Source organism: Phasianus colchicus, chromosome 2 (assembly GCF_987193195.1).
Source record: "Phasianus colchicus chromosome 2, bPhaCol1.hap1.1, whole genome shotgun sequence".
Taxonomy (NCBI): Eukaryota; Metazoa; Chordata; class Aves; order Galliformes; family Phasianidae; genus Phasianus; species Phasianus colchicus.
Genome location: NC_143437.1, coordinates 51603018 through 51625954, shown reverse-complemented (window position 1 = coordinate 51625954; position 22937 = coordinate 51603018). Strand labels below are relative to the sequence as shown.

The 22937-nt window shown below is 38.2% G+C and overlaps 2 protein-coding genes across 8 annotated transcripts in view; one reads left to right on the top strand and one right to left on the bottom strand.

Moving 5' to 3' along the window:
* The window catches only part of SERAC1 (serine active site containing 1), a 26902-nt gene extending 4607 nt beyond the window's left edge, over positions 1 to 22295 (top strand). For 2 of the 4 annotated variants that reach the window (XM_031611598.2, XM_090135671.1), the window contains 12 exons: positions 185 to 316; positions 3200 to 3321; positions 5105 to 5233; positions 6365 to 6478; positions 7878 to 8040; positions 9727 to 9877; positions 10671 to 10809; positions 11571 to 11671; positions 14008 to 14105; positions 14654 to 14836; positions 15318 to 15461; positions 16128 to 20014. In XM_031611598.2, coding sequence (XP_031467458.2) covers positions 185 to 316; positions 3200 to 3321; positions 5105 to 5233; positions 6365 to 6478; positions 7878 to 8040; positions 9727 to 9877; positions 10671 to 10809; positions 11571 to 11671; positions 14008 to 14105; positions 14654 to 14836; positions 15318 to 15461; positions 16128 to 16264 — 1613 coding nt within the window. In that variant the 3' untranslated portion in view covers positions 16265 to 20014. The other 2 variants (XR_016464327.1, XR_016464328.1) reach the window with 2 other exon arrangements.
* SYNJ2 (synaptojanin 2) overlaps positions 21810 to 22937 on the bottom strand; it is a 66089-nt gene continuing 64961 nt past the window's right edge. For all 4 annotated transcript variants that reach the window (XM_031611584.2, XM_090135668.1, XM_090135669.1 and 1 more), the window contains one exon: positions 21810 to 22937. In XM_031611584.2, the coding sequence (XP_031467444.2) occupies positions 22164 to 22937 (774 nt within the window). In that variant the 3' untranslated portion in view covers positions 21810 to 22163.

The window sequence follows — 22937 nt, the reverse complement described above, 5'->3', positions numbered from 1 at the left end:
GGGAGGTTGTGGGTATCATTCTGTCCTATTTTATTGCACCAATTAGTTGTTGATAATTCATAGAAATACTTTACTGAAGTATTAAAAGGAACAGATTATTTCTTTTTAATTCAGTGAAATGAAAGTGTGCCTGTTAAAATGCTCATTAGGAATAACTTGGGTTTTTATTTGTTTTTTGCTAAAGAACACTTTAGTACATTTGATGGAGAAGATCATGAATGTGCCTTATGGCTCCTCTTAAAAAGGACTCAGTCAGAAGACAAAGAGGTCCGACTGCAGGCTGTGCAAGAGCTGGCAAAGAACACTCACTGGCATGGTAATGTATGCTGGTGTAGCTCAATTCATCTACAAAAATGCAACCATGTCTCCATTATCTGCTGCAAAGCTGCTGCTGCCCTGGAAAAATTGCTAGTAGCTGAAAGAGGTGTAATTTGGTCCAGAATCAGTTTTTCTTTACATTGCAAGCAATTTTTTGTTCCTAATACTCTTCCTCATTGTTACGATCAGGAAGATCAATACGGTGGAGGGGCAATACAGAAATAAAATAGCAAAGGAACTAGCATGAATGGAATGGTGTTACAAAGGAAGAAAAAAGGTGCTTACCCATCTCCAAAGATCTAGGCTCGCAAGGAAAACCTCACAAGGGAGGAATCTCCAGAAATAGATCATTCCACAGTGGCAGTCAACCCTTAAATGAATCTTCAGGCCTTCACCTGTGCTCAGGTCCTTTCCCCAGGTGCTCAATCAGTGGTTCAGGTCATGACTCAACAGTTACCATACACTCATACAAAGCACATAACTGCAGTGTGGACCTCTCTCTGCTTCCCCACTACATTATCAGGACTACCATTTAGAATGATGCTGCTTGGTGCTGGAGAGCAGTTCAGGTTCATTAGTTCCTTGGCCTTTTGGAACTGTTAAGAATGTCACTGGTTCTGGTAGTAATTGTTGTAAGTCTCTGCCAGAAAGGGGTTTAAGGCTATGTTTCAGTTAAAAAAAATTGGTTAGGAAATGATAGGTAATCACAGCAAGGCAGTGGTGACAAACTAGAAGTAGAGGACTTACACATACAAGCATTGTTTATAAGCCATTTTCTGTCCTAGTTGTTACTGTTACCTTAATACTGAAACATCCTAAGGATTTTTTTATTTTATTTTATTTTTTTTTAAAACTTTTCACAGATGTATTCCACAGAAAAAGAACTACTTTGATTTAATGCTATGGTATCATCAGTTACATTATTATTACATTACATGTCATACACTTATCAGTAAATAGGGAGATCTGTTTCTTTTTTTAATGTTCTTTTCCCCCTTCCTTATTACAATGCTATAATGGGATGGAAAATATTGTGATAATAGCAGGGTGGCAAAGTCTTTGGCTGCAGCAAATGAGAATAAGCCCAAACATAGCAGCTGCAGAAATGAAGGAAAAGAGCTGCTTACCTTTGGAAGGCCTCAGGTAGGCAGAGATCTCCAGCAAGATATGTCCCAGCCTCCACTGCCAGCTCTTAAATGAGATCTGGGAAGGGCTGAATCCTGACTCCACCCCTTCAGGGCATTGCATGCACCTGAGCTCCCCTGGGTTGGCCCTGCCTTCCCACCAGGTGCTCAATCACTGTTTCAGGCCATGACCTGCATTTCCACTACTTATCTACTTCAGTATCTTGTAAATCATACTATAAAGCATGGTATAGAACTTAAGGTTCTTGAGTCCTCTCTGTTCTTAAAGCAGCAAATATCCTTGAACTCCCAAGTAAAGAATATACATACACACTCTTTCCTCCACTCCCTCACTAGTCTGTATAAACTAGGTAGCACTGTAATCCACTTTGATTATTCTGGTAGTAGAGTCAGTTGACATTTTGTGCAGTTCCACACAGTGGAATGTATGTTGCTTCAGACTACCTCCTTCAAACTCTAATTATCTCAAATTGTTTACATCAAAAAGTTGTATTTGAAAACATTTGAAAGGCAGATGTACCTAAACTGAAGCTGTGTGTAATAATTCAGTATGGCCATCTTACATTCACATGGGAAGACTGCCAGCAGATTTTCTCAGGCTTCTTTCCCTGGAGACCTCCTGTATCATTCGGTGCATAAGATGGTCAGTACGTGGGAATTTAATTACTCTTTCTTATATCCTTTTCTCTGTAATACAATTGCTGTAGTATATTTGGATGTTTTACAAGCAGTAATAATTCTTGCCAACTACCTCATGAAGAAAATGGGCTTTTTTTAGTCTGGTATTCCAGAACTCATTCCAGCAAAGATCTGGACTGGAAGTATGTGCTACCTTTTCACAGCTAGGACCAAATTGTTCAGCATACAATACTTATGATAATGTGTCCTACTCATGCAAAGCATGCTTCAGTGACATCAGTTTGTGGCTGCAAGTGATCTGCACCAAGGAAAAATGATGTCTGGTCTGTGATTGTGAAGTCTCTTAAGTGGCCTGTCATTTTTGTTCAAGAGGTGTATAACAGTAATGAGGATAAAAACACTTTTATAGTGAGTTGTTGATCCACTTCAATATTGTCTTTTCCTTCAGTTTGCCACTAATTTCAGTATGTGCCTTTCAGTTTCCCCAGCTGCAAAATAGATAGGTTTTGGAAATTAGGTATTATTTAAATCTGTTTACCCTTCAGTATGGTGACTTAAAGTCTGTCTCACAAGGACAGTAAGTGCTTCAGTAAGGAAAGGCTACTTGTACTGTGATGCTGTCTTGCATTGTCTAGGGTTACCTCATTTTATTTTATTTTTTTTACTTTAAAAACTTTATAGAAACAAAGCTTTTTGTATCATTTAAAGTTCATGCCCTATGCAGCATCTAAGTTTAAAACTTGGGTTAATATTGTATGCAGGGAAAAAAAAGACAAGGTTTAGGCTTGAATTTATAGTTATTGCATTCTTTTCACAGTAGCAATACTGAACTTTTGCATTTGTTCAACTCACATGAGAATCTTTAACTGATTTGTAGTCAACAATTAGTGCACAGGTCTATTTTGTTTCAGCATAGTGCTTGTCTAACAACTGCTATTTTTACCTTTTGGAATTTATGACTACAGAGTCAGAGCTCGTTAAGGAGATTGCAGAGGTTATTCTTTTCAACTCAAAAACCAGATCAGAAGTTAAATTTAAAGCCAAATGAAATATTTACAATCAGTTTTAACCTTAATGCTGGAGTTCTTGTACTACAGATTATCAGTATGGTACTGTTGCCCAAGCCTGTGATCAAAGGACCGCTATAGGTTTGGCTCGATCCAAAGATATCGACCTTCGCTTTTTCCTGCCTCCACCATCACTGCCAAAAATGAAAAATGTAAGTAAATGGAAAGAAGATACCAGCTGATTTTTGCTTACTTGTCTTTACTACTTCCATTGTTAATGACCATACTAAAATAGAATTCTTCAAAAGTAAGAAATGAGTACTAAAATGGAAACCAAAACATCAACTGTAACGCACCTCTGGAGCATGTCTGTATTAGTGAATTATGTGATGCAAAGAGCTTAAGATAGGAGTTTGAATATTGTTCTTTGACTGTATGTCCAAATGACACAATGTAATTTGTACAAGTCACAGTGTGATGCATACACTGCTGTCAGTGCCTAAGAGGCAATACACTCATATTTAAGTGATTGTAGATTGCCTTGATGACGTTGACAGAATTCTACATTTAGAGAGCTCTCCTGGGGGACTTTGTATTTTTGCTGCTAGCGAGGTACTGTAAGTAATGCCCTGGCACACAGCTTTAATCTTCATTATGTCAAATGTGGAAACCATTTTGAGTATACTATATGACTCCCAACCACAGATATGAGGCAAACTTTCTGCTTGTAAAAATTCCTCCAATTTTTTGGAGAACCTGCTGACTTTCACAAGAAATTCTTCTGTCTCTTTTTAGACATTTTAACCTACTTCTTTAACTTAGAAATCACAGAAAATGTTTGGAGATGAACTTTACAGTTATTACTATGAACTAAGCTTCAGTTAGCTTATCACAATACTTGTTAGATTTAATTGAAAAATATTCCAACAGAAAATTCACGGAGTGTGATTCTTAGCTGCAAAAATACTTTGCACCTTGATACTCATAGTAATCAGATAAACAAATACTTAACATCTAGAAGAGTTTGAGTTACCTATCTTAAATTTCTAAGCAGCTTCAGAGTTTCTGATTTGGAGATGTGACTCTCCCCCATCCTTTATGCATGCAGTAATTTCTACCTGATTTTGTGTTTTCTTAATATCTAATTGTTCTGTGGGTCCATCTCTTTACTTCCAGCTTTTGGGTTACAACAAATCCTAATCAGTTATATTTCATCTTGCTTTGATTTTGTGTTAATTACTAAGTACATATAAACAATGTGATTGAGTAATGCTGTCTTTAGATCTGCTTTTTTAATACATGGAATGGCACACAAAGCATAAGATGGTCTTCTGTAACATTACTAGAATAAATGCTGGTAGAAGTTCCTGTCACAGAATACCTGTACATCTTAGCCAACACAACTCTGAAAACCAGCTTTAGTTTGGTAGTGACATTCTGTTTTAGGATTCTTTTTATGATATAAGATGATCTCTGTAGCAAAAATCAGAATAACTAAGTTCTGTGACTGTGAGCAAACGAAACAGAGACATTGTATCTGTTTTCCTGTCTCTTATCACAGATTACTAAATTGACATCTGTGTGAATATTTTGAAGATGGGAGTAGTGTTGTTTATCGTTCTGACTAGTAATTCATACATTCATTTTAATGCAGCACCATCAGTATTGCTGTGTAGTGAAAGGTGAACTTTCAGGCATCTTGTGTTAAGAGGAACCTACTCTTTCTTTCGCCCTTCCAGGCATATTAGGAAAAAGCCACTGAGGCACAAAGCTTAAAGCTTATTTTTCATCACTCAGGTGGCTGGTTTTAGTATTAATCATCTCCAGAGTTTTTAAAAGGAACATCTACAACACCCAAATTGCAGAGCACTAAAGTTTAGGCCTTACTAATATAGCTTCTTCAATTATTTAAGATCTTTATTTTCTTCCATATTGTGTTTTGTTTCAGAATTTAAAAAAGTAGAATTAAAAACTGTTTGTGTTTACTTCTCACAGGATTATCTCATAGAAGATGAGCTTCGCTTGCTCTTAGTTTCTTTACCTCAGACTGGCCTTGATCCATGTGTCCAGTACTTCACATCTCTTGCTTTACGTGAAAGTAGTCAGACTCTTGCTGCACAGAGGGTGAGTTCCCACTTACAGACTAGAACTATTTGGTTTCTTTATTCAGAGCTCAGAGACACAAACCTATTTCCATATTTTTCAGCTTTATGAAGTAAAAAAAAATGCAGAGTCTTTGTTACATTACAACTTAGTATAAGCTCTTCTACATATGGTCCACATGCTTGAAAGCTTCCTTATCTTTCCTAACTGTACTAGTTGGTCTAGCAAGAGATATCTGCTTTGTGGGAAGGCTTGTAAGTGATGACATTTCTTTTCTCTCACAGTCTTCATAAAGAGACTTTCCACATTTCATCTGCTGAGATTACTAGACCTTCTTGACATCTTATTAAGAAACTAATTGCAGCCTATGGTCATGAACAGTTGTATTATGTGGAAATACATTCCTGTAACATGTCACTATTGCCAAAACCTGAGTAAAGCTGACTTCTGTAATCAGTGACTCTTACTTTTGAAAGTTATAATGAAAAAGAGTACTGTCATAATGTTGCTTAGCAAGGTTTATTTAGAGATTTCAGAGTACAATAACTCTTTATTCCCTAGGACACAAGTACATGTAATATTTTCACATGGGGATTCCATTGTTTACACAACAAGAGGTTTTGCTACAGAAAGAGCACTCCTGGAAACATTTTGACTAATTGCACTGTCCTAGAAAATTATTCCTTCCTAAAGCTTTGCTGGTCTTCCTGCTGTATGGTGTATGATTGAGACAGACTGGCCTCTTGGCACTATGCTAAATTTTGAATACCTTATTTTCTCCTCTCCCCATTTTTTTAGCAACTCTGGAAGTCTAGATTAAGTCTGATTCTTGCTTCCTTATTCTCAAGCAAACAGTTTTAAGAGATTACATTAATTAACATAAGAACCCTGCATTTTTTCCCCTTTATTGTGTGTTTTGAAGTTAATAGACTATGGAAGCTTCTGTCTGAAAATTCATTTAATACTTTCAGTTAAAAATAGTAGACCACTTTATAGTGTGCTGCTATATAATTTATACACTTAAATACATACATGCTGAGCACTCTAATGAGATTTCTGTAGATCATTACACACATAGCATTCTAGTTTAGAAATGCTTATTTTATGTAGCCATTTGGAACATGGTATCATTTTTACTATTTCTCCTTTCAGGGAGGCTTATGGTGTTTTGGGGGAAACGGACTTCCATATTGTGAGACATTGGGTAAAGTTCCTTCAGAGACAGTAGAACTCTTTTGCTTGCAAGCTTTAGTGCAACATTCTAAGGTAACTGTCTTTTTTAAACTACAACTGAAAAATGACATTTATAAATATTCTTTTCTAAGGTTGTCATATATTGGGACTGAGTTGCCATTTTCTTGTCTCCTAACTGCTATCCCTTTTGTAAGAGCTTTCAGAGAACTGAGACTGATGTGAATCATAAGGAAGTATAACAAACTAATTTTTCTGATGTCAAGTGCCTCTGTAACAATCAGAAAGCTAAACAGGTGGAATGGTGATACAGAAAGTGCAGTGACAAAGGGTAGCACAATGGAAAGGTGTTACAAAGGAAAAGAAAAACTACTCACCTGTTTCTGAAGATCTGGGCACTACAAGGAAGGGATTCACAACCAGAGATCCTTCCATAAGGACAGTCAGCCCTTAAATGAGGTCTAAGAGGGGTGCAGCCAGGCTCCACCCCTTCACACAGCTGAATTGCCTTCATCTGTGCTCCTAGGGCTGAGGGGGTCCTTTCTCCAGGTGCTCAATCAGTGGTTCAGGCTGTGTCTCAACAGTTACCATACAGCCTCTAAGTTCTATTATTATTACTAATTAGCCTGTGAAAGTTCCTTAATTTCTCAGAAGTCTTGAACATTAAAAGATAGAATTGAGAATACTAAATTGTTATTTGCAGTAGGGATGGATAAAGTGTGGTTTGCTAATATTCCTTTCACAACTTCCATATGCATAGAAAATCTGATGTAGTCTATTCTATATTCTAGATTTTCCATTCAATCAAGTTGTGACTGTACTTATACAGAATGCCTCTGTCTTTCTTAAAAGCTTCGTACCTGAGGACGTAGCAGTTTCATGACCACAATACATTTTTAAGCACTGTAGACATGTCCAAGTCACAAGCATTTGGTCAGTATTGGTGGTTGACACTACTACTGATCAGTCTGGGTTCATCTGCTTGAACTAGAATCTGTTGTAGCCCTTTAGATCAGTAACGATAGCATTGCTATTAGAAGAGTAAAAATGCCTGTATATTTCAAAGAGGAGGTATTCTAACAATTTCACTTTAGGTGGTAGACAGTAAGAGACTTCAATTGGCAGCATTTTCACAAGTGCAGGCAGTTGTCCTGTTTAGACTCTTGAACGTCACTTGTAATTTGGTCATGCCACATGGATATCAATCTCATTTTCCTCTGATGTGAAGGAGAGTACAGTAATGATTTTCAGCATCTTTCAGGTTGTCAATCCATAGATATCATGCATTCAACACATCAAAATATTTACTCCATCTTGGACTAGGGAATAATAAATACTAAATGAATAAGAACTCTTTATGTAATAAGGGCCATATCGTATCAGCTCATAAAGCTACTTTTTGTGTTAACAGCATCACAAAGAAGCTTTTGCAGAACATCTACTTACTGTCATTGTATTTACTGTATGATGCTAGGTTTCATCTCACTGTGATAAAATTGAAGCTCAAGGTGGCCTTCAGCTGCTGCAGAGGATATACCAGCTACGTAAAGATTCTGCAAAAATACAGAGAAACATAATTCGTATTATTGGAAATATGGCTTTGGATGAACGTCTTCATTCATCCATAGTACGTGCAGGTAAAAGGAAAAGGAAAGCAAGTGCAAGCAGCCTGAATGCCAGACTGCCAGTTCTATATTCTGAATTTTTCACTGGATTCAGTGCTATTGTAAAATGTAAGGGACTCTGATAGTGGTCTGGTTTTTATATGTATGTTTTGTATGCGTGTATATAGGTTTTTGTCTTGTTTTTTTTTTTGCTGGTTTGTGCCTTTTTTTTTTTTTTTGTTAAATAAAACATAAATTGTTTAGACAGCTTTGGTTTAAAAACTTGTGCGTGTTGTCTAGCTGATATGTGTCAGAACTAGAGACACTGTACGTCTTTGAAGGATGGTGAAAATTAGGACTTCTGATGTTCAGTTCAAATTACTGACAGAAATCTGAATTTCCTACTCTCACAGATCATCTACATCACTGATCTTTTTTTTCCAATGTAATGTGTTTTAGTCTCATAAAGGAACAGATCAGCTTTTAGTCTTTATGTTTTGGAATAAAATAAAACATGCCTTCCCACTCTCCCTTGCTTTGTGTCAAGCTAGTAACTAAGAACAAATAACAGTGGCAGGAGGCAGAGATGAACTCACAACTTCTGGTGCCCGTGGATGCCCTTGCATCCTGCTGTTCATGCTGCTTCTGCATCAGATCCTCACAGCTGCTCCAGTCTGCAGGCCAACCCTTACCCAGCCAGCTTTTGCTGAGGAAGATTTCTACAAGATCTTTAACAGCACTTCAGTCCGGTCTGCAACTGTTTAATTTGAGAAATTTTTCTTCACAACTTTTTTTGGTCAAATTTTCGCACTTTTCCCATTTGTTCTTGTATGTATGCATGTTCTGAATATTCAGTTGTTTCTTACCTGCTTAGATTTTAAAGATTTTTTCCTCATTCATCACAGATTCCTTACAATCATTCTGACTCAGTTTTCTCTAAAAGTATTTAAATGCTCCTTGTGTGTGTGTGTGTATTCCTTTGCATGTCTCAGTACTTTGTGAGCAGCCTCATCCATGTCTAAGAAACAGTAAGTTTCATTTTTAGGTATGAGTCTGTAAAGTGTTTTTTTTTCTTGAGGTAACTACAACTGAAAACTTCATTGAGGAATGTGTTCTGTCAGCTATTTTTTTATGTTTCTCAAGTGTGAACAGAATTTTTTTGGTTTTTGTTTTGTTCTGGAATAGCAGGAGAATTTTAATTACATAAATGTTTTTGCACTCTGGAATTTAAAATTAGAAGTTGTTCTTCAGAGCAACTGAAGAGCATCAATTTTTTTGCCTGCCGTTATTCCTGTGTGCTGTTCCTTTTCTTTCCTGTGCTTTGAGTTTCATTTTCTCTCTGCAACATTCCTTATCACCGCAGCATCTTGGCTGCAGAAAGAGAATCAGGATGTGTTCTCTGTCTGACTGCTGCTCTGACCTGCTGATACAGTTTGTTTTCCTTCTGGGAAGGGGTTCTGCTTCAGATTATAATCTGAATAGCAGTAAAATACATTCTCTCCTCACCAATCTGGATTTTTTAATTTTGCCATTTCCACTGGCTTTCAGTGGCTTTCCTGCAGTAAAGAGAGGTGGGTTGAAGTAATTTGTTTTGATACTGCCATTCTTACATTCTAATGCCTATTTTCACAATTACTGCTGTGAAGGATGATGTTTGTGAATTTTCTTGTTGGGATGATGTTTCTCATTAGTTAACCTGCACTTATTTTTTCAATGTAGGTTGGGTTTCTGTACTTGCTGAAGTAATGAAATCCCCGTATGTCATTCAGTCTTCCCATGCGTCCAGAGCTTTGGCTAACCTAGACAGGGACACAGTGCAAGAAAAGTATCCAGATGGTGTTTATGTCTTACATCCACAATACCGTAGCAGGTAATGCAGAAGAAGAAACTGTACATGCTGTAATTTATTTGCTATAATGTTCAGTTACAAAGATTCAGAAGAGTGGATTCAGAGTGCAGCTTTACTTTTGTTATCTGCTCCTCTCCTTCTTGATGGGTTGACTGGACTGAATGTACATCCTCTAATGTGAGAACAGCAGGAGTGCTCGGAGTTGCCCATAGCAATGAAAAGTGTTCCTGTATTGCTTGGAAAATCTAGATGCAAACCATTAGATGAATTATGGTTTTGCAGCCTTTGTACTGGTGTGTCTTGGGATATGATGCCTAGCAGTTATTCTGCTGATAGCAGCCCTTTGGCCTCAGCTGCATTAAAAGAAGCTGAGGCTTCTTTTTTTCTTTTTGGAGAATGTTTATCTGGGTCTGAAGCAGTCTCCAACATGGTATGTCACTTAGCAGCAACGATTCTTGGGGTCATTTGTGTTAGTGGAGATGGAGGAATCAGACAGTGAAGGTCTCACTAAGCTGCATTAATAGTAGGGGAAAAGAATATTGTTTTTCACTATGGAAGAATACGAGACATGGAAGAGTTTGGTACTTTACATACTTCTGTCTAGATCTCTCTTATGGGCGAATCTGTGTTTTTTGTCTTGATCTGAGTATCTTTGTGAAATATCATGCATCGTCATGGCATGTTGTCCATAGTACAAGAAACCTTGTACAGTGAAATAGTGTTTTGATATCACCTAGGTTAAGAGTTCTGTCTAAGTTTAATTTGCTAAAAGAATATCTGTCATCTGTCTTTTACAAATTCCTTTCTATGTCAGTCAGCCCATCAGAGCAGACATCCTTTTTGTTCATGGTCTTATGGGAGCAGCGTTTAAAACCTGGAGACAGCAAGACATTGACCAACCTGTGGATAAAAAGGCTCCAGAAGTGCAAGAATACAGCCAGTGCTGGCCAAAGGTAAAAAGACGGTACCGTTTTCTTGAACAATTGCTGGTTTTTTGTTAATGAGAGCTGTCTAGAGCATTGGATGACTTCTAATCTGTTTTAGGAGTAGCATATTTTGTGTTCTTCACATGCTTTTTGTTAGCAAAATGAAATTTTCAACAGGTTATGCTTGCAAAGAAAAATCTCTGCTAAAGTTAATGCACTCGGTGTCATTCTTCTGGTAGTGAAAGAGGAGGCAATGTATGCTGTCCTCATGCTTTCATTCTTTTAAATGAAATTCTGTTGCTTAGAAAAAGATAACTCTGTGAAAACGTGAAATCACATTTTTAATTTCTTATATGAATGTCTGAGTACCTGAATACTTTTTCCAGTCTGCCTTATAAAAATTACTGGTAAATAAGTAATGACTGCTTCAAGCAACTCACACTGGTGTAACCACTAAAGTATATCTGCAAGACTTAAACTCATCAGTCCCATTGGCCATGTTTGTAATTGTTGTTCCGCCCAGGAGAGGGAGCCAGGAATGCACTCATTAGTAATCTACTCCAGCCTTTGCCTTCGTTTTGATTGGGAAGTTGTCAAGATTTTGACAGTATTTAATAAAAAAAAATAACAGTGCGGGTGTAAGATGTATTCGAGGATTCATGAAGAACAGAAATTGTACTTGATACTATATTCATAATAACAGCTTTGCTTCATTGTTGCTAAAGTGTTTGCAAGAGTTTTTCAAGTACTTCAGCAATAAGCTTTTTTTGTTGGTTTTCTTTATTTAGACATGGCTGGCTTCAGATTGTCCTGCCCTTAGAATCATATCTGTGGAATATGACACCCGTTTGAGTGACTGGAAAGCAAAGTGTCCTGTTGAGCCTCACAGGTAACAAATGCATGTCTGCAGTTTGGAGGGGGGAACAGGAGGATGAGCTGTACAGCTAATTATTTGAATCACCTACAGTGAAACAGTGAAGTTAACTTTTGTTGTTGTATTTGGAAATAAAATTTAGAAAAATCTTGGCTAAAGTCATGGTTTACTCAAGCTTTATATCCCTATGGGTTAACTCAAATTCTTTATTTCTTATAGACTGCTTCATGTGTCTTCATTGTCTTCAGTGTCTTCGGGCACTGAAGTGGTCTATTGATTTTGATATAACAGTTTTGCTTCTTTAGGGGAGTATTTATTAAGCTTAAAATGGCCCAACAGTACTTTGTAAGTACAACAAAAGACTTGCTGTATTATGACTTGATATTCACGGGAAAACAAAGCTTATAGTTTTATTCAGAAGTGTTAATCTCTGCAAAGAGATTGCCATTTGTCTCTGCTAGATGAGCCACAGAAACTTTTTTAAGATTTAGATTTTCATAATACATTATGAAGCTGTCAAGTGAAGAGGTTTTAGACAGAAATTAAGAATTAATAAATTGTCTCCAGCTCACACTGTTTTTTGGTCAAATAATGTAATAAAACCACTGCCCTTGTCAGGGGAGCAGTGCTTTAGTGAGCCTGAGCCAGCTAGATCAGAGGAAGACACCTCCTCAAAAATGTTGTTTCTAAAACATAAAAACAAATTGAACCTATAATTTGGTTTGAATGGATTTTAGACTCAGTAATTGATTTCAGTGCTCTTTGAATCTGACTGTAATCCAAGTCCTTCAGTTCGTTATACAAATACGTAGGCCTGTAACTAGATTCAACTTGTATACTTCCATGAAGGCATGTGCGTGACTGCTGACAGGTTAAGAATCTGAAAATTAATTATGTTTTGTGTAGGGGAGAAAATAACAACATTTGTATAAAAGATTGAGAGCTTGGCACTTGCTCATTTTTCCTCCATGTGGACATACAAAGAAATGATGCAATTATTGCATCAAAGAAAGCATGCAATTGGGGCAAGATAAGATGTGTCTGATAGTATCTCTATTCGAAGTTAGTCAGAACAGTGACAGTAACAAATGTGTAGATAGGTACCTCTACTAGAGACCTTTTTACCCCAGATCCATCTGGAGTATGTATAAAGAAAGAAAATTCAAAAAAGAAATAAATATATATGTATTTATTTTAAGATAACATATCTTTCATCACAGAATGGAAAACTGCATTACCTGCAGTATATGCTCACCCACGTATAGAGTATTTGATTATTTTATAGCTTGATGTGCTTTATCAGAAGCGAAAGACATTTGAAGATATTTTAACTAGCAGCAACAGAAGCGTAGCTGGACACTCACATCCTTATCACTGCTGTAAGTGTATAGGCTCATCTAGTGCTTCAGAAGTGAGTTAAGTCCCTCAGCAATCTTAAAGCATGTTGCTCAGATGAAAAGACAGGTTTGAGTATCCTTTTCATATGTATTAGCTGAAAGCTGTTTCTAGTGATAATGCTTAGACCCAGCAGATATGAAGTGAATTAGACTTTGCACAGTGGTTGCCCCAGTATCCTGAGGTTTCATTATCAGAGAGTCTTCTGTGATTCCTATTGTGCCACAAGGAGTAATGATTTCACTCTTTCAAGCTTAGTCTTGGAATTGGGATCAGTTTTGGTTTGATTCTACCGCAGATTCATTTACAGCCTTTAACATGTAGCCTATCCTTTCCAGAGCTTGACCTCTTCATTCTTCAAATTGAAATTATGATGTTTTTATACTATTTTAGTACAAAGTGTTTGGAAATAGCTATTTGGAAAAGTATAACTGATGTAATTCGTGATTTAATTTTTTTTTTTAATGTGTTGGTTGATTTTGCACTTATTCATTTCCTGAACAACTTTCCTTCACAACTTGAGCACCGTTTAGCAAAGTACATTTTTGTCAGATATTGACATATGTTCTTGTTTCAGGGCATAAAGTTTATTATGCATTAATGGTGCTTTTGTAAAATGAAAATATAATTTTGTAAAAATGTGAAAATGGTTTTGTTTAAAAGATACGATTTGTAGAACTAAAACTAAAGGCAGTAACCGATAAGTGAAATTAAAATAGCAATTTTTAGCAAGACCAAGAAGCTGAACTCATTTCAATTGCTATTGTCCTTGTGAAGCTGACCTTAAAAAGTTCTTGACGTCTTTAGTTTTCAGTGTAGCAACAACAATTAAGTAATCAATGTTTTATTTACTGAATTCACTTTCATAAAACTCCAGCGCTGAAAGTTGATTCCCTTTAAGACTGGTATTCAGCTTACCATGTTCCTTTGTGCTTGTGCTTGTTTATTTATTACAGGACATCTATTGCTTACAGGAGCAACGAGCTTCTGGAGAAGCTCAGAGTTGCTGGGATTGGAGAGAGACCCCTGGTGTGGGTGTCACACAGCATGGGCGGTGAGCTCATTGCCTGTCTGGCAGAATGCTTTTATTTATCTGCTGTTACGTTTCAGAATGAGACTGTAACCAAATTCAGTTTGAAAGGCAGTTATTCAGAATAGTCTACGTAGAACACATGCAAAGATCTGAAAATGTAAAATAGATCTCTGTTTTCCTGATGTGTTGTTTGCAGAAGCACACACATTTTGAACAGATTTTTTTTTCCTGTTTGTACTGTGTTGATTCAAAAACAGAAAATCAATGAATTGAAATTCATGCAAGTGGAAATTCAGAGGCAGAATTTTCTCCGTCATCTGGCACATATTAAATGTCATTAGTAACACTAAAAGCAAATTTAAAAAGTCCATGGACTTGGATTTATGTTGTTCAATTAACATTTTATTTTAATGCCTCAGTTGTTTCTTCCAACTTGATCTGACGTATTCACATGCTAAGGACTAATCAAATGAGGCAAGAATATTGTTAGTTGCTTCATGGCTAATGTAACACCATCATTATTTTCACAGTGGTTTAAATCAGTGCATTAATTCAGTTTCTGTTGCCAGGTCTTCTAGTGAAAAAGATGCTGGTGGATGCTTCCAAGAATCCAGAAATGGATAAAATCGTAAACAACACGAGAGGAATCATATTTTATAGTGTACCTCACCATGGCTCCCAGCTGGCTGAATATTCCATAAATGCCAGATATCTTCTCTTTCCTTCTGTGGAAGTTAAAGAACTCAGCAAGGGTGCGTTACACTTTGCTACCATTTAACAGTAGAGATCTCTGCTAATCTGTTCATGATGCTTCTTTTTTTCCTCTTTTTTTTTTTTTTTTTTTTAAATCATGCTATCAGAAAAAGCTGGATAAAAACTACATCTGCCCTTCATATGCTTAGTGTTGTGGGTCGAACTGTCAAGAGTAACTTTTCTATTTGATTACAAACATGGAAGGGGGAAAGAGAATCAGAACAAGTTTATAGAAGAGTAGTGTAGGTCATTTAGAAAGTAGTAATGTGTGCTGGACTTCAGACTTTTGTCTTCTGTATAAATTTCATGCCACGCAGAAAGAAATGTTACATGGAAAAAGAAATTACAAGCAGAACCCTACTCCTTTTACTGGAGTTCTTAATTTTTCCAAAGCATTTTATCAGGATTGTAATTTTGCAGATACAAGTTCTAATTTTCTGTTCAAAATAAAACTGCAAAAATTACATTATCCTTTCACAGATTCTCCTGCCCTTAAAGTGCTGAATGATGACTTCCTGTCTGTTGCCAAAGATAAGAAATTTCCAGTGCTGAGTTTTGCAGAAACCTTGCCAACGCATATAGGCAGCATGTTGAAACTGCATGTCGTACCTCTGGAGTCAGCAAGTAAGTCACTTAATTTTCTTTAATTTTATATATATTCCTGTAGGCATTGATAATGGGGATTCTGTGGTAGGAAGACCTAGGAAAAAACATCTGTTATATTTGGGGTCTTTGTTTAAACTTTTGGCTGTTTAAACTTCACTACAGTCCGCCTGCTGAGATGGGAGGCAGCTGTGTTTGTAGCTTATGATAGCAACTGTTAGTTTTGAGTTTTCCAAATTCCAAAAATACTTACTGAAAAAATGCTGACTAGGCACATGGCTGATGTTACATTGTAACAATCCTTTCCTTTATAATAATGAGCAACTGATTGTCTTTGTATGGGTAGGCTGAATAGCGTTTCAGAGTCTCCCACAAATTCCAGCTATCTTCTCCTTTAGAAAATAAGAAAGAAAATTAGTAAACTGCTAATAGGAATTCTTAATAAAAATAGTAGAACTCTGGACCAAATGGTTTACCAGTGTGGGTTTTGCAGCAGTGTTTAGCCAATCAGATTATTAACAGCAGGTATTGATGCTTTCAGCACATTAAAAAATCACCAGGCCAAAGCAGTTAAAGGGAAGATGGGGAATTGCTTTTGAGAGAGCAATTGCTAATGCAGGATGCGCTTTTCAGTCTAGCTAATCTTACAAACCATGATCATTATTTCTTCTTTTTTCTCTCTCCCAGAGTTAGGTATTGGAGAACTTATTCCAGTGGATGTAAATCATCTCAATATTTGTAAGCCAAAGAAGAAAGAGGCTTTCCTGTACCAGCGTACATTGAAGTTCATTCAGGATGTTTTAGCCACTGACCTTGGGGAATGAGGTTTTTGCCATCCTTGTCTACTTCTATTTAGTGTAACACTATAAGTTCTCCTAACAGTTGTTAAAGGATCTACAAAACTGCAAAGATACTATGTATGTCTATAGTATCTACTGCTAAAACAATTTTTGGTACGTCTTGAACTTAAGAGACATCACTAACTTATTTCTGAAATCTGTTCAAAACAAATACAAACTGAAACATACTCATACAAACTTGGCAAAAAGAAAATGGGTGTTGGCTTAGAGTAACCATCATCTGTTGGCAAACCATGTGCAGATTCTCCAGCAATCTGACTGAGAATGGGTGGAGATGTCCTTCTGGAGTAACATAGTTAGTGTATGGAGGGTGCCCAGTGCATCTCCTTTTAGCCAAGAAAGGTTGCTCTGAAGGTAGTGGTCTCATAATGTCCGTATGCATCTGGGACTTTAAGTCTCATGGTTTGTGTGAGAAACAATTGAGATGGTTATTTGTTATGTCAAAGGTGGAAAGAAGCATGTGGTTGCTTTAAAGCTTTGGTTTACTGTCCTTGTTTAGTATGACAGAAGTCTCAGAAAATTCATGTGTGTGAAGGTAGCATTTTGGTTAGTGGCCCAATTACAGACATTTTTGTAATTTGTCTTTTTGTTTAATAGACTTACCCAGATTTGTTAGCAAAGACAGCATCTGTTTTCTGTCTGAGAAACAGATAAAAGCTTTACTGATTTCTGGAGGTTGTCTTGCATAAACAACTGTAGTTGATTTAATCCATTTGTATAAGTGAGAAGAAAAGAATTTAGAAAAAAAACAAATGTTTACATTCTTGTACATTTCTCTTTTAATCTTAGTGATTTATGAGATTACTTTCTATAAGACAGCATGTATCCAGTCAGATTGAGGGCAGTTCTGTGCTTGGTCATTTGGAAGGTACAGAACGGAGGCCAGGATGTTTTTCTTTAAAGACTCATGGGATGTACTGAATAGGTGTCCCCAGCTCACATTACTCATTTAGAAGATCTTCAGCTGATTTAAGAAGAGCACTGAAAATGCTTTTATGGGGTAAGACAGCTACAGACCCCAACAAAGAAGCTGATGCTTGGAGTTTGGAGCTCAGGTCGAGGCAAAATTAAAACAGGAAGTAAAAATAGAGTGATTATGTGACCCCAGTCGAAATGCAGAGGGTCGCAGGGTGCTCAAGTGTATTTATTGGTGTAGATACAGAGAAAGACAAAAGCATTGTCTTATTTGAATTTGTTCACGTTAAGGATACCTTAACAGCACTGATGAGAAATAATTATTTTTAGAAAAAAAACGGCAGCACTCAGTCACTTTCTTAAATCCTAGGTAGTTTGCAACATAGTAAGAGAAGCGCAGTCGAAGTGCCATTTCTTTCCTACCTTCCTTTCCACTGCCAGCTCTCTCTGAAGACAAACAGGATATGATTAGGCTGTGTTCCTGTGGCTCACAATTTGTTAAGTAAGGCCTGACGACAGGCAGAAGATGTCTCAGCATCACTTGTATGATATGGATCTAATCTTACCAGCCTTAGAATAATAGCTCTAAAAGCTACCAGAGAGATGTGGTGCAGTCCTTTATGGGCTTGGTGCAGGTGTCAGAGGCCATTGCTGTTCTGCTGGGTTCTGAGGCAGCTATTTTTATTACAGAGCTCTCTGGCCCAGGAGAACACAGCGACTAAAAACACATGTTTTGGAAGTTGATTCTTGCTGAAGTTGCATGGTAAAATTCACAACTCGCAACAGTACAGAGAACGTGCAGCACTACACTCACAAAAGAGCCTTTTTTCCCCATAATCAAGATATAGGAAAGAACACTGGATGGCAGTATTTCGGGTAGAAAATGTAAGAAAATTGTCATAACTTCTGAAGAGGTTTACCCTGTTTAAACTCTGGTTTAAACTTTAAAGTGTAAATATATTAGAACACTTTGTACTCACGAAGTTGAGAGTATGTCAATCCCATTGCCAGTAGATGATTTCTAATAGCTGACTCTGCTTGGTGTGACAAACCTTGTAGTGATTTTAATGGACTTCTTTGGCTTTAAGGGATTCAGATCATTGATGTTACACGTAAATCTTGTTCAGTAATGCAACTGTGCTTTGTTACTGTAACTGGAACTCTCAAGACAACTTTCTCTTTTTTGTTATTAAATATATATATGTGTAACTTCTAAAACTAACATTTTCAGTTGTGCTTTTTTGGGAATAGAGTTACAAAATGTGTTTTTAAAAATGCACTAAATACACCACAAAATATATTAAAGGTGATTGATTGTAAAAAGAATGCCCTGGTTCATGCTCATATTTATTGAAGACCTGTTTCTTAGAGATGGTCTCATGCTGGAAGAATGTAATGTTTATCCTTCATCTAAGGTAGAAGGCATAGAAGTGGGGTCGCAGCTGGTCATTGTGGCTTTGCCAGACTGGGGAATTTTTTCAGTTGTGCTTCTAGGTTTTGCAAAAGGGCTTTTTGAGTCATATACAGACATTGGCTCTAGACCCAGAGGGCAAATGGGGTGGCATTTGGCATTCTTGTCTGCTTCCCATTAGAAACTTAAGTTCTTACACTTCCCTAGTGCCACGTTAATTCCAGAGAGTGTTTTTTGTATAAATTCATAGGATTCAAACTGTGCCCTTAATCCTGTCCCAGCTGGAAACCCAGCAGCAGATGTGGCCAGGGGTGTGAATGGTGGTAGTTCATCTGCATGGTGGGACACAAGTGGTAAGATGGGAAGGGAGTATTCATAAGGATGTCAGTCTTTCTCTTGGGACTGTCCAGCACTCTATTAATGATATTTATCTAGTAGTGATATTTCTGGTAATAATCAAGTTCTGATTGCTGTTTTCATGCTGGTGTAAGGAAGGTTTTGCTGTGGTTTGTGTTCTGTGGTGCTGGGCAATGTAGCTGGCCAGGAAAGGAGAAATTTTCACTCCAGTTAAACTGTCAGTTTTAGACAATTTTATGAGAGTAAAAATTCCAGTAAATATTTTAGGTTTTTTGGTTCTCTTCTTATCTTTCAGTGATGTCCTGCCTAAAAAGTTCATGAGGCTAAAAGGAGAAATCGAACAGCCTTCCAGGCAGGCTGCTGGTTAAATACATTGTTTTTTTCTGTTTTTCCTGAAGGAAAGTTGTGAAATATATGCCATTGCTAGCCTGGTGGAAATAGCACTGGTGTAGTGTGGTGTGAGCAGGAGGCTGAAGAAAACATCTCTTGATAGAAAAAAAGATAGAGAGCAGTTATAATGTTGGGTCCCTCTGCTCACCTTGTGGGGGGGCCAGGCTTAGGCGAGGATTAGAGGGAAGAATCCTCACCTCCTGCAGTGATGGTTTCACAAATGCAGAGTGGGTCTGGCCCTGCTTAGTTTGTCCTGACCACTAAAACTAGAACACAGGTCATGAACACCTGCCTCTGAAAAGCACTTGGCATTGGGCACAAGCAGGAAGGATAACATCTCAAGACAGCACATTGCTCCCTCTGTGCTGCTGCTGTTTCAGCTGGGCTGTTTCTTTCCTTCTCCTGAGGTGCTGTGACTGACAGGGATGTACTGTTGCTGACAGCACCAACCAGTCAGCTGCAGGGACTCTTTTAATGGGCAGCTTGCCACAGATGCAGCCATCAGTTAGAATGCTAGAGGCCATATACTTGTGCTTAGGGAGAGTAATAAAGTAGGTTTTATTTGACTTGTATAAATCTACTTTAATGGGCTTTCTTGCTACCACTCACTTTCATTACCATTTAAATTAGCTGTCCTAGAGCTGTTAATTATCTTTGCAGGTGGATATGGCCATATAATGTATTTTCTTTTTTACTGCTCTTGATGTTTTATACTGACACGTGTCCATAAATAATCGCTGTATTTTTGAGGAGTCCGAGACTCTGTGTGAGGAACTGACCAGCTGCTTCTTCCTGCTTCATCAACCCAAGGTAAACTGACACTTCTACAAGAAGCTCAACTCAAGGTTTCACGTGTTTGTCTTTTGAGGTTTTTGGGTTTTTTTGTTTTGAAGTGTCTGGCAAATGAGGGAGCAAAGGAGGAGGGTGCACAGATGAAGGCAGGAGCCTCACCTCTTAGCGGATGCCTTGTGTTCAGCCTTGTGCTTGTGGCAGCGAGGCAGCAGGCTAGTGAAGTCAGAAGGCTGCTGAATTGTGGTTTCCAAGCAGCTGAGAACAAGTCAGTCAGAAAATCTTCCTGTAGGAAGAAGGAAAAAAAAAATAATCAAGATCGTTTGTTATTAAATCAACAAGTTCCTGTGACAAGATGGCAAACAAATGGCATCTGTGCTGCACAGCAGTACTGCGCAGGCCAGGTGAGAGCCTGTACAGTTGCAGCCAAGCACCATGGATATCCTCACTGAAATCAGGGGCTTCTGAGAAGCATGACTGCTGGCTCGCTGATAAATGAGCAATGGCTCCATGAAGAAGATCATGCATCCTCTGAGCTGAGCAGCACTACTTCATGAGTTTACCAGAGCAAGTGACAGATAAACTCACCTGAAACATGGACCCAGAAGACTGGTGGAAAATGTCAGGGAGGAGCAGAGCAGGTACACAGGAGTGCCTGCCTGGAGTTTCTGCCATGATGCTTCCCTTGCTAGGTTATCATGTTCTGAACCACAGAACATGATTTTCTTTTCTTTTAAACCTTTTGCATCCAAGAACCTACACTGAACAGATTACTGTGTACAGCCTTACACTGTGTGCTGAGAGTGCCTCCTAGGGGCACTCCCTGTATAGATGCACAGCGCAGCTAAACAGCAGGCTTATGCATGCTTCTTAGAGTTCTTTCGCTTTTGATGCAGTTGCCTGCATCCTACCCCTAGAAGCTCACCAGGGAGCTCCTGCTGGGCTGTGAGAGAGCCTGAATCTCTACAGGATGATTCTGCTATGCCCAGCTGCGTGTCTTGTGGCTTAGCTTCAGGGTCTGACAGCATGAGTTGCACTGGAATGAAGTTGTTAGGCTCCAAGACCAGCTTGTTCCAAAAGAACCGTCCTTGTCCATGTGCTGTTTTAGTGGAAAGTATGTGTGTTGTTTAGAGTAGGCTTGCTGAGAATAAAGACCAGGATGGGGTTTTGGAAAGGTGGGAGAAAACTAACAAAAGGTGCCATTAGTCTCCCTACAGGCAGAGCAATATTTTGCGAGGCTACCAGATAATTTCAGAATAGCTGAGGCGTGTTCTTAAGCCATTGAAAGAACTGCACTTAAAAGAGACCTGTTCTGATATGGGGGGAGGGAAGCAGTCATTGGCCTGAGCTGGAGCAAAACCAGGTACTTCTCGCTGCTGTTTAGGCAACATTGCTCATAGTTTTGCTTCCCAGCCTCAGAAACCACACCTTGTATTTTACTTTCTATGCAGGAATGAATTTAACAAGAAAAGCATTATGGTCTGCCAGGACTGCAGCTATCTGTATGCAGATAATGCCTAAGCCTTGCTTCCATGGTGGAAACTTACTGGCAGAATAATACCAGCATTACTGCTGTAGTTACACTGATGTGTGTTCCCTCTGGGGATATCTGTTCAGAATAACTATAGCAGTCTATTCAAGGTAAGGCTACTTTATTTTAGGTGACAGAAATGGGTTAATATATACATGTCAAATGAAAATGTTTTTATTAACTTTTTTTTTCCATACATGTTCTTGCATATGATTTCTAACTGAAATAAAATATCTTCAGGTGGATTAATAAAAAGAAATAACTTAGAATAAAGAACTTCTCAAACAAACTGGATAACATTAGGTTGTATATACTCTGTACACTTCCCTCCAGGGGCAGTTTCTTTGTCTTTAAACAACATGAAAATGAAATGTAGCATGGACAGATGATGTATCTCCTTAAATAAAAACCTTTATGCAAAATTTTGCATCGTTACTATTACTTCTACAGAAACATCAAGGGGATGAGTTTTACAATTCTAAATTATTATTTGTATTCTCCAAGCTGTTTTTGTTTTGTTCTAGGATAAGCAGTTTGTTGAACCCTTCTGACAGCGCACCATTGTCTTCATCATCACTGAATGTCACCCAGTGACTGGGGAGTTTCAAGTTTTCTGGACTGTGTGCTGCAGAAACTGCTGACGGCACCTGGCTGGAAAGATGGCAAGAAGAATCTGTGTCCAGGTCCAAGAGATTAGTGTTCTTTGCAAGGGAGCTGCTATCCAAGAGCAGTGGAGGCTGGCCTTCTGCTACAGTAATCAATTCTGTATTAGGTGCCAGCTGTGGGACTGTGTTATTTTCTTGGCTGGCAGAGAGCGTAGGAACTGAAAGGGCAGAGCACGTGGAGGCAACCTGAAGGACATCAGAGTCCTGACGCTGGGAGCAGCCAGGATTGTTGTTGTTGGAGTTGAACATTAACTCTCGAAGAAGTGAGTTGTCACTGCTCTGGAGAACTTGCAGATGAAGAGCTGCAGGAGCTGACTTTTTTCTTCGTGGTGGCACCTTTGGGATGAAGGAAGTGTTCTGGGGAGGCACTGCGTTGGCCTCAGCTGTGCTTGGGGAGTTGGGCTGCTTGTCACTGCTCCCCCTGCTCTCCTGAGGCTTCCCAGGTTGTGATGTTCTGGGCTTAGGGACTGGAGTAATCTTGGTCGGACTGAGAATAGCTGCATCTTCTAGACAGGGCTCTGGCAAGCCAAATGGATTCTGTATTGTCTGATGGTCAAATCGCTCTTCTCTAGATACGGC